Source organism: Chenopodium album, chromosome 9 (genome assembly GCF_948465745.1).
Source record: "Chenopodium album chromosome 9, dcCheAlbu1.1, whole genome shotgun sequence".
Lineage (NCBI taxonomy): Eukaryota > Viridiplantae > Streptophyta > Magnoliopsida > Caryophyllales > Amaranthaceae > Chenopodium > Chenopodium album.
Window position 1 is genome coordinate 58135364 of NC_137842.1, and position 13043 is coordinate 58148406.

Consider the following 13043-nt stretch of genomic DNA (forward strand, 5'->3'; position numbering starts at 1 on the left):
TGGTGGTATGTTGGTTGATCGTGAATGGGAAAACTTTGTTGCTACTAACAACATAGTTCCTGGAGACAGACTTGATATTTACCATTTTACATTAGAATTTTTAATGCTGATGGTACTGAAAAGCTTCCTAATGAAGCAGAAAATGGTAGCAATGTTTAAGTTTTTTAATATTAAGATTATGTTTGTAATAAATCTGATTTTATATCAGAAATAATAATATCTGTATCAGATATTAAACTATGATTATCAGAAATAATAATATTTGAATCTGATTATAATATGTTGTTCATTGTAAATTATCTTCATGAATTAGATTATTTTTGTCATTTATTAGATTTGTTTTGTTATGAATTAAATTCTGTATGTCAGATATTAAAATATTTTAATCAGGAATTAAGCTGTATATTTCAGGAATTTGATTGTATATTTCAGGAAAAAAATTGTTTCAATCAGAAATTAGATTAAATATATCAGGAATAAGATTAACTAGGACAGGTATTATACTATTTAAGTCAGCTGTTGCATTTCTATGTCAGTAAATTATTTATGTTAGTAATTAAAATATTTAGTTCAGAAATAAAGATATTTTTATTTTATACTAAATAGGAAAGTAAAAAATTTTAAAATAACAAAGTATGTACGTACCTGATTCATTCTCATCCCATATCCTTGATTTAGCAAGCTTGGTCCAACGTTTCAGAATGTATCTCTCTGGTATAGAATGTATGCTGTACATTTGCATTATCTTGATAATGTGAAAGCACAGCAATCCAGTCTCTGTGAAGCACATACAAGAACACATAAATTCATTGTTTTGACAGTGATATATGACATGATAGGTGTGCATATAATCTTCATCAAGAGAAACATCAAAGAATTTGACGTATTGCATTGAAGTTGGTTTTTCCTTTGCATATGCTCCTAGGCTGGTCTCAAATTCCAACTTAAAATCCTTGTATAAGTTCAGAGTATAAACTTCAGCAGCATGTTTCAAGATTTTTGTTTTTGTTTTTGGTTTCTCAGTAGTACATCTGAAGTTGTCACTCTTTTCAGTGCTTCTCAATCTTCTAACAGTAGCTTCAAATATATGGAAGAACTCCAAAAGTTTAGTGGTTCTGTTAGCCTTAAATGAAATTGCTCTGTTTGTTACTTCTACTCTTTGAGATGAAAGGATTCCCGCAGAGAAAATATCCTTGCTTAAAGCAGTGCACCATTTTTCTCGTAGCCCGAACAACCTATCAAACCACTCTTTTTTTTCTAATCCATATTTTTGAACCATCTTGTTCCATACATCTTCGAATTCTGATTCTGAATCACACCCACTTAAGCACTTGTGAAACATATTCTTGAATTCAGGGTTGTTTTTTAAAGTTCCAAAGTGTGATACAAAATTCTTTTGCAAATGCCATAGACATAGCCTATGTCTTGAATTTGGATAAACCTGTAACAATCAAATAATTTCATTTTATAGTCAGATATTAGAAAAATAATGGAAGAAATTAATAAAATTTTGTCAGGAATTAAAGAGTCAACGTTAGATATTATATAACTTGATCAAGTTAGTTATTAATCTATTTTTGTCAGGCATAACAATTTACTATTCAGGAATTAAAGTGTTTTAATCACATATTAAACAAATAATGTCAAATATATATTTATTTTCTGCAACAATTATAGAAGAATTTGATATATTTTTATCAGTGTTTAGAATATATTTATCAGGAATTACCTGATATTCATTAGGAATTAGGAAAGTTATAGTCATTTTTTAGACAACATAAGTCAAATAATTTCATTATATAGTCAGTTATTAGATATATAGTAGCAGTAATCAATAAATTTTTGTCAGGTATTAAAGAGTCAAAGTTATATATTACATAACTCTCGTCAGTTATTAATTTGTTTTTGTCAGGCATAACAATTTATTAGTCAGGAATTAAAGTGGTTTAGTCATATACTAGATAAAATAAATCAAGTATTGTAGAAGTTTCTTCAGGGAAAACATTTTTTAATACAGAAATTAGTACATTTTGTTCATATATTAGATAACTTATAAACAAATAATGTCAATTATATATTTATTTTCTTCAACAATTATACAACAATTTGATTTATTTTAATCAGTTTTTAGAAAATATTTATCAGGAATTACATTATATTTATTAGGAATTAGCAAAGTTATAGTCATTTCTTAGACAACATAAATCCAATAATTTCATTATATAGTCAGATATTAGATATATAATGGCAGTAATAAATAAATTTTTGTCAGGCATAACAATTTATTAGTCACGAAATAGAGTTGTTTAATCAGATATTAGATAAACTAAATCAAGTATTGTAGAATTTTCTTCAGGGAAAACATTTTTAATACAGAAATTAGCACATTTTGTTCATATATTGGACAACTTATATCAAGCAAAAATTTACTAGTGTTTGACTTACTTAGAGTTGCTCACAGTACTTTGTGGTTTGGAAAAAGATATTTAAAATAAAGATATTTAACATGAAGTTATTTACCAACTCTTTTGGATAAAGATGACAAAAATGTAAAAATAAGAATTATTCGTAGAAAATTATTCTAAAAGTAAATTATTTTTTTTAATCTCTTATATTTGTCTATAAAACCAAGAATTGTTCATACATTTTGCATGTTTGTGTTCCTGTATATTCTCTCTCCTAAAACATACTCTTTTTCTTTTTTGCTCAATTATGGAAAACAATTCTCAGTCTTCTACTTCATCAAACGACCTAGAAGAAAATGTTTTTGATAACTTTGAAAAGAGATTAAATTATCTACTTGAGAGAAGAGACAGAGTGAAGAATGGGTTGATGAAGCTGTATCAAAATTTTGAGAAGAACAAAATCGAAGAACTGAGTAAGAGAAAGAGGGTTGAAGAAAAATTCCAGGAAGAACAAAACAAAAAAAAGAAAGAAGACGATCAACAGAAGAAGAAACAAGAAGAAGAAAAAGAAGATCAAATGAAAAAACAAGTTTAAAATCTCTAAAAGATGATTAAGATTATAGGGTTTTGTTTTTTTGTTTTTTTTTTTTTATTTTTTTTTATTTTGATATATTATATTTTTCAAAATAGTATATGAAATCAAGTATATTTCAGTAATGTACTTTGATTTTATTTTTGGTTTCTCATGTATTGCCTTTATTTTTTTTAGTAAAATACTTGTTGGACAAATATTAGTATATTTAAATTTTCATATAATAGGTTATTTTTTTTTCAATAATTTTAATATTATTACGTTGGACTTATGCTTTTGTTTTTGTTAATTCAGCTATTATTATATTAAAGTCAGATATAAAATGATTATACACAGATATTTCTATATTTTAGACAGGAATTAAATATTTTCAGAATTTAATTAGTGTTATTTGATTTATCAGTTATTAATCTCTTTTTGTCAGAATTAATAATATTTTAGTCAGTTTTTAAATTATTTTGATCAGAAATTACATGAAATTTTTAACTCAGAAATAATGTTGATGCATAGTAATATTTTTAACTCATAAATAAGATTAAGTTAGACAGGAATTAGTTTTTATTAGTCAGTTGTTACATTTTTGGATTATTTTTTTCTTATGCATTATAATATTAGTCAGCATTTAAAGTAAACTCTCTTTTTGTCAGGAATAATAATATTTTAGTCAGTTTTTAGATTATTTTGATCAGAAATTACATAAAATTCATTTTACAGTCAGATATTATATATATCATGGCAGTAATTGACTTATTTATGTCAGGTATTAAAGAGTTAAAGTCAGATTATTTTATTTGATACTAAACATATCCTAATATAAAATATAGAAACTGCTTACCTCTGGTATGGCATTGCTCATTGCAAGATCTTGATCAGTGAAGATTGTTTTTGGTTCAATTCCACACATTGACTTTTTGAAGATTGAAAGCAGCCAAACAAATGTATCGGTCTTTTCATCGGTTATGAATGCACATCCAAACATTGCTGTTTTCCAATGATTGTTTATACCAACAAATGGAGCACATATCAACCCATATTTGTTTGTTCTGTATGTTGTATCGAAGATTAAAACATCACCAAAAGCTTTGAAATCTTCAAACATTTGGGAGTCACGCCAAAAATAGCTCACAACATTATTTTCTTCTCCAAATTTCAATCTATAAAAGAATGAGGGATCTTGTTCTGCTCTTTCTTGAAGAGTGTCTAACACATTCTGCATGTCTCCACCTTCAACCATACTCATTTTCACCCTTGATACATAATTAAGGTGATCTCTCTTAGTATGACCTACACATTCTTCTCCTCCAGCTTCATTGCTTATATAATTATAAGCATCCATTGGTTTAATACCACTCTCAATCATGTTCTCAATTAGTTCACCCATTGGCGCTGATATTTGCCTTTCTAGATCTTAGATGATGTCGTTGAACTGCTATAACCAATTCATGATTATGCTCCAACTCATGTGTAACAACTTTGAAATTTCCTTCTTTGTTTTTCTTGAAACGAATATGGGCTTTACATCCAGTTCTTGTCTCATTTACCTCCCTATCTTTTCTCTTTTTTGCATCTGCTTTACCCAATAAGGGTATTTCCACAGTATTTTGTTCAGCTGCTATCTTCATTTTACCCTTTGTATGTCCTTCCTTAGAACATCTAAAATAAAACTCATACATTTTATCATTGGAATCTCTTCTCTTTGTTGATTTTCTGACACTGAAACCAACAGATCTTGAATGAGCTTTGTATAACACACATCCCTCATTGTAGTTTGATACTGTATAACTTGCTAGACATTTACTTATGTTTTCATCCTTGTCATATTTGTAATCATCTGCAACAAAAGTATACATATGAAACATATCATAATTTATTTTTGTCAGGAATTACAATATTATAGACAGTAAATAAATATTTTTTAAATTTATAATATTTAAGAATTACCATGTCTTAGTCAGGAATTAGATTATTTAAATCAGGAATTACTAAATACTAGTCAGGAAATAAATCATCTCAGATTGGTTTAGGATTATATTAATCAGGAAACAGGTAATATTGGTCAGTAATAAAATTATATCATTCAGAAATAATAATATTTGTATCTGATTATAATATGTTGTTCATTGTGTATTATCTTCAGGAATTAGATTATTTTTTTCATTTATTAGATTTGTTTTGTCAGGAATTAAATTTTGTATGTCAGGTATTAAAATATTTTGATTAGGAATTAATTTGAATATATCAGGAATTAGATTGTATATTTCAGGAATAAAATTGTTTCAATCAGAAATTAAATTGAAACAATTTTACTAATCTAATTTCAGTCACAAAAAATAGTCAAAATATTACTCAAAAAATAGTCAAAAAATTGTTTGAATTAGAATTAGATTATAATAGTCAGGAATAAAATTATCTCAGTCAGGAAAATAGATAATAAATTACTCAGGACATAAATGATATAGTCAGGTTTAAGATAAAAATAGTCAGTTAGATTATTGCATACAAGAATTAGAATTTGAAAAGTCATGACCTTCCCTCTTCCAAAACATAAACACTCAAAACACTAAAAAAACACGTAAAATCATTTAAAAGACATAAAATTAATTGAATAAAATTAAATATATTTACTACAAGCGAGGTTAATTAAAACACATATTTGAAAAGGCATGACCTTCCCTCTTCCTAAACTCTGCACTAATTCACATTTTAAACACTATATATAAGATACCACAGTGTACAAGAAACTATATTAAGGGAAAAAAAAATTCATATAAAAATATAAATTGCATCAGTTTGAATTTTAATCATTTTTATAAGAATATAACTTCTGCGAACTACTGCTATTACAAAAGGTATATTTTTTTTCATTCTATGATCTTACATTTGTTAGTTTATTTTATTTTGTTTTGTTATGATTTATGTGTTTTTTTTTTTTTTTTGGTTAGATGGCTAATCATATTCCACACCCGGTTGATGCCTTAGAAGATGCACATCCAGCATTAGCTGTTGAAGAGATATTATGCATGCATATTTTTCCTAGGTGCACCTTCAAAGCGCAGGCAATGATTAATTGTACATGTAAATATTATAATGAATTATGGTATTACAAATTTTGGATTCCAGAAATAGTAAGAAGAAATCAAAATTCAAATGAATGGTGGGTTGCATATGACATTATGAGGCATAATGGTTATGGTTTTCACAATGGAATGGTGCAAGACTGGGCTGAATTTCTTGATGGATTACGTTTAATTTTTGAGGAAGAAGAAGCCAACAAGAAAAAAAGAAAAAGAGAAGAGGCAATCAAACCAGGAAGAGAGGAAAAAAGAATAAAAATAGATGATGTAATTAGTAGTTTATGTTCAATGTTTTACAGTTTATTATATTTGAATTAATAAACATAACATTTCAGTAATATGTAATTTATTTTTAAATTTTAATGATTTTATTTTATTTTTTGTTTTGTATGACGTTATTAAATTATTATATGTTTTTGAAGTTTATAATACTCAGGAATTAACATATCTTAGTCAGGAATTAGATATTTTAGAACAGGTATTACAATATATTAGTCAGGAATAAAATTTACTCTTTTAGGTTTAAGATAATATTAGTCAGGAAACACATAATAATAGTCAGTAATTTTATTATCAAATATATATATAGTAATTAAATGTTTTTAAATTTATAATACTCAGGAATTCAGAAATGTTAGTCAGAAATTAGATAATGTTGTTCAGAAAGCTGATAAAGATAGTCAGTTTTAGCATAATAATATTCAGATATATCATAGCATATAGAAATTTTATTTCTTTTATCAAATCAGAAATTTTTTTCTTGTCAGAAATTACAATATATTAATCAGGAAATATATAATTTTTGTCAAGAAATAGATAATGATAATTATTAATTATAGGAATTGGAAAGAAAAGAAATAATATTAAACAGGAAATAGAAAATGATAATCAGGTTTAAGTTAGTAATAGTCAGTTTTAAAATAATTATAGTTAGGTTTACATTATTTTCACTAATTTTTTTTAGGAAATAGATTTCTATAGGAATAAAATTAATTCAGTCAGGATTCATATAATATTAATCAGGAATTATATTGTCTGCAACAATAAATCACAAAGCATTTAGTAATAAACATAACATTTCAGTAATATGTAATTATTTTTTAAATTTTAATGATTTTATTTTATTTTTTGTTTTGTATGACGTTATTAAATATTAAATGTTTTTTGAAGTTTATAATACTCAGGAATTAACATATCTTAGTCAGGAATTAGATATTTTAGATCAGGTATTACAATATATTAGTCAGGAATAACTCATTCAGGTTTAAGATAATATTGTTCAGGAAATAGATAATAATAGTCAGTCATTTTATTATCAAATATATATATAGTAATTAAATGTTTTTAAATTTATAATAAGGAATTAAGAAATGTTAGTCAGGAATTAGATAATGTTGTTCATAAAACTGATAAAGATAGTCAATTTTAGGATAATAATATTCAGATATATCATACATATAGAAATTTTATTTTTTTATCAAATCAGAAATTTTTTTCTGGTAAGAAATTACAATATATTAATCAGGAAATATATTATTTTAGTCAGGAAATAGATAATGATAATTATTAATTATAGGAATTGGAAAGAAAAGAAATAATATTAAACAGGAAATAGAAAATGATAATCAGGTTTAAGTTAGTAATAGTCAGTTTTAAAATAATTATAGTTAGGTTTACATTATTTTTACTAATTTTTATTAGAAAATAGGTTTCCATAGGAATAAAATTAATTTAGTCAGGAATTATATTGTCTACAATAATAAATTACAATGCATTTAATAAATTTACAGAACATAGTATACCTATTATACTTGCAGCATCTTCATCTCTTTCTTCATTTATATTGTCTCCTAAAATTACATTATCTGCTGCATTCATAATTAGTGTTAGTATATTTGGATTTAATTCTAAAATTATCAAAAAACTGGATTCAAATTAAAATTTATTTTTCTGCAACATGTAATATAAACAATTTGTGAAATATAAATCAATCCTGATTTCAAATTCGATTGGAATATAAATTAATCCTGATTTCAAATTCGATTGAGATATAAATTAAGCCTGATTTTCAAATCAAATAAGTCGAAATTAACTACGATCTGAAATTCGATTGGCATTGATTGCTTATAATAAGTCGAAATTAACTCGAATTTAAATACGATCTGATATTAAATCGAAATTTACTACTATCTGAAATTCAATTTGTCTTGCATGCGATTTATAAGTAGAAATTCATATTTCAAATTCAAGAACTTTATAATTTTGAAATACAATCTGAAATCATTAACTATATAATTTTGAAATTCTTAAATATGATTCGAAATTGCATAAGAAATCAAAATTATGAACTAAATTGTACCTTTTTCAGCAGTAATTGAGCTAGAAATTGATTCAATAGGTGAATCAGAATCTCCTTCTATCATCATTTTATTATTTGATTTCTCCATTTTTTTATGAAATTTGAAGATTTGAATTCTCTGAAATTTGAGGAAATGAAGTGGTTGAAATTGGACGAAATGAAATTTCAGAAAATGACGGCGCACAAAATTTTATAAAAATGATGTAAACGAAATCGAAAATTCAGACACTATATAAAATGGCGCGCGGGCTTTGGTCGGGTTGATTAGGCCCGCGCCTTTTTAAATAAGGAGCCCGAAGGCCCGTGCCTTTTTAAATAAGGCCCGGACTCACGTGAGTCCAGTCTCACGCAAAACGCTTTCTATTATTAATATTACAGAAACAATAAAAATGATAAACTAATAAAGAGAGATATCCCAAGTCCTAACATGCAAACACTTTTTTTTAAATACTTTTGGAGTACGCGCGTACCTATATCATTAATTCATTATACAAACATTTCTTCTAAGCAAAAAAAAAATAAAAAAAAAATAATAATAAAAAAAAATAAAAAATAAATAAATAAATAAAAACATTAATACCTACGAGTATACTATATACTTCCTCCGTTTTTTTTAAAAAAAAGAAATATTTACAACACTTTTCTAAAATGAAAATGTTACATTACTTACAACACACTATAATTGGAAAGTTATTTTGGGGAAAAGTTGTACTAATTCCTTTATTTAAAGCACATGACCCAATAAATTATACTCCTAAGTCCTAAGAACATCTCACTCAATTTGAAAGTATACTGAGTATTAAATTATGTGAGCCCCACCTTTCATAAATATCGTGAAAAATTGTGTGTTACAACTATTAAAAAACGGATGAAGTATTAAAAGGTGTTCCTTTTCAAATAAACGAAGCCACGTGACACTCTTCAAAGTATATGCGTCATGCCACAATGCCACACACTATACAAAGTGTCAAAGTATGTGCCACGTAAGCTTGCCACTTCATATCAAAAAAATAAATTATGGTTTGAGTTAGATTTGAACCTATGACCTTTAAGATATAAAGGTGATACATTTACCATCTTAAACAACTTTTATTAGTGTTTTAAATTTCACATAACGTTATATTTATATATTCCTTTCATTAATTAAGTAAATTCGAAGTTATACAATTTTTATTTTTCACCAGATTAGAAAATAAATATATATATAAAAGATAAAAAAAAAGTAACCCTCATCTTCTTAAAACAGGCCTTATTATGACCCACAACTTGTTCAACAGGTTAACCTTTTTTTTTTTTTTTTTTTTTTCAATCTCTCATCTTCAACCTTAGCTTCCCACCATAACCACCATCACCCTTCCATAAGAACCACCACATCACCACCTAACCCCACCACCTTCTTTCTCTCTCCCAACCCCGACCACCCCATCCACCCATAAAACCCCTTAACACCAACCACCCCAGCCCCCACGAACTACCCCAACCACCACGAAATACCGCCGCCCACGAACTCCTGCCACCCCGAAATACCGTCGATCTCCAGCCGTCGGCACCCCCCGTCCTACCAAAACCGGCAAAAACAACACACCACCCGTAAAACCGGCCATTGGACCCCTTCACTCATTCTCCCTCCCTGAAACCTCCTTTCAACCACTCAGAAATTGAAACCCGCCGCGACACCCACCGCCCAGAAATTCGCCGCTTAGAAATCCACATCCTATAAATCGAACGCCCAGAAATCCAGTGGTCGATTTCGATGGAAATTAAAACCGCACCATCACCGAAATCGACCATGATCACTGAAATCGATCATTATAGGGCTTCTTTGGTCAATTTCAGCCGCTTTGTGGTGAGGGTATGGGTGCTTGAAGGGGTTAGGCCGGTGGGTTGGTTTAGCTCGTGCTGCGGCAAGAGGAGCTCTAACAGGGAAGGTGGTCGAAGGGGTTTTTTTTTTTTATTTATTTTTAATTATCCTTTTTTTAAAAAAAATATTTTTTAAAAAGAAAGCCAATAAGAAGGTGACACGTGTTAAGTCACCTTCTTAAACAGGTCACTAATTTGACAAACCGGTAAAGGTTCATTTTGGGAAGATGGGGGTCAAAGGTGGGGATTATTTTGGGAATTCGAAAAGGTGGGATTGTTTTGAGCAGAAGTGGCAAAGGTGGGATTATTATTTTACAATTTTCCAAAAAAAAAATGACACCCAAGGCAACGCTCGGACTGCACGCTATCTATACAAAATTAAAAACAGCCGAACATAATTAGCAAATCAATGAAATACAAATTAGCATCACGAGGCATCGCCCGAGCCACACGATAATTATATCACTGTTTACTGTATATATATAAATATATATATATATATATATATATATATATATATATATATATATATATATATATATATATATATATATATATATATATAAATTTCTATTGCACCCAACAGGTCATCCAACCTGATGTAGCAAGTTACCTAAACACGTGTCAACACGTGATAGGTAAAAAAAAAAAAAAACAAAAATTTAAAAAAAACCTTACCAAACCCAGCCCCCACCCTATCCCGGAAAACTCCCCCCTTCCCCCACGCACTGCCAAGAAACGGCGGCTAACCCACCCCCGAAAACCCCTCCCCCGCCGCCGGAATCGACCCTTTTCCCTTCCCCCGCCGCCAGAATCAGCCTCTTTCCCTTTCCCTACCCCCGAAAACCCCTCCCCCGCCGCCGAAATCAGCCCCTTTCCCTTTCCCCACCCCCGAAAACCCCTCCTTCGCCGCCGGAATCAACCCCTTTCCCTTTCCCCACCCCCGAAAACCCCTCCCTCGCTGTCGGAATCGGCGCCCAGCCCTCCATTCACTATCATTTCCTCCCCCTTTCTCTTCCTTTTCCGCCCTCTTCCCCTTCGTTTCCGCCCCTTCCTCTTCGATTTCCGCTCTCCCTCGCATCCCTGCCGATTTTCGCCCCTTCCCCACCAATTTCCGGCTGCTGCTTTGGTGGCCGGTGCTCCAGGGGAAACGAGGATGGCTGGCAGTGGTGGCTGCGGGTTGGGTGGTTTTGTTTTTGTTTTGTTTATTTTTTTTTAATTTTTATATTTTAATTTTTTTTTATATTTTTTTTAACCTTTGAATTAATCCGGTTACGACACGTGTGCAACTAATAACAAGTCAGCAAAATTTACCTCTTCAACCGGTTCCAAGTCATTTGGGTGCAATAAAAATTAATACCCCCTAAAGTTGGGAGTGATAGATAATAATCGAAAGTACGGATTAATTTGGGCGGACGAGGCAAAGTTCAGATTAATGGGAGCAATTTTTCCATATATATATATATATACACACACACACTTCCTCCGTTACATATTATGTGCAACATTTTCCAAAAACGAAAGTTACACATTATGTGCAACAAATTGAAACTTTCCTATTTTAGTAAACTTTTTTAAATAAAATTACCAACATGCCCTTACTAAAATTCAATTAACACATTAAAGCAAATATTATTAAGTTATTAATAACTCAAAGTCTCAAATTAATCTAATAATTTATACCTAATTCAACCTCAAACTAATCAGATTATTCATCCTTCCAACCCCAATCAACCCCTGTACTTTCATTCTCACCATCTCCTTCAACCATCACCTTCAATGGCAAACACCACCACCAGCCCACCACCACCACCACCACCACTATTACTACCACTGTACCCATCTCCACTCTATCTTCATCTACCCATAAATTCCCCTCTCTTTGTTCATCTCCCCTCAAATTCAACCACCATCTTCGCCGGAAAGTTGCTGCCACTATCATGCTTCGCTGTCTCCGCTTTCTTTCTCCTTTTGTTTCATTTTTGTCACTAGAGCTCAAATTTGATGATTTTATCATTTTATGGTCAAATTTAACCATGAAAATTCTAGATCTAGAATTTTAATGGTTAAATTTGACCAAATAAAGGTTTAATTGATGATAGAGAAGGTAATGGTTTTTCATTTGTGTTATTAGCATTGGTTGTTTTTTTAGGGGCGGGACCGTAGGATTCATGGTGTTCGATTTTCTCCGTTGGAGGTGGTGGTTTTGGGGTGGGTACTACTATTTGCGGAGGGTAATTTCGAGGTGGGTACAATGATTTCGAGCTGGTGGGTCAGATTTTTTGGAAGGGTTTATTTGGTTATGGGTGGTTTCTTGGTGGTTTATGAGGTGGGCCAGCGGATGTCGGGATCTTGGTGGTGGTGTGGTGGGTCTGTGGCTAAGGTGGTTTTATTCGGTGGAGTGGGCGCCGGGCGGGGGTGCGTGGGTGGCTCGCTAGGACGATCTGGTGGTGGTGGTGTGGGCGATCTGGTGGTGGTGGTGTGGCCAATCTAGTGGCCTGGTGGGTGGTGCCATGGTGGTGTGGGATGAATTAATTATTCATCCAATTTACCCTAATCACATGCTCTCACTTTGTTAATTATGCTTTTCTATTGGTTTTCTTGGGAAATGTGCACACCTCTTTGTTGTACATAATGTGTAACAGAGGAAGTATATAAAATTAAGATCATGTGAGAACCAAGGTGAATAATAGGAACTAGGAACCAATCTCAGCCTTTAATCACGCTACATCCGACGGCTCACATCTCACCCG

At 30.3% G+C, this 13043-nt stretch overlaps 1 protein-coding gene across 1 annotated transcript; it reads right to left on the bottom strand.

Annotated features, from left to right (window-relative positions):
- Positions 1-386: 386 nt before the first annotated feature.
- LOC145557787 (protein FAR-RED IMPAIRED RESPONSE 1-like) lies at positions 387-4231 on the bottom strand. Its single transcript, XM_081618966.1, has 5 exons — positions 4072-4231; positions 3833-3978; positions 1073-1441; positions 833-952; positions 387-398 (listed from the first exon to the last, which is right to left on the bottom strand). Exons 1-5 carry the CDS (start codon positions 4229-4231, stop codon positions 387-389), a joined length of 807 nt encoding a protein of 268 aa, XP_081475092.1.
- Positions 4232-13043: the final 8812 nt, after the last annotated feature.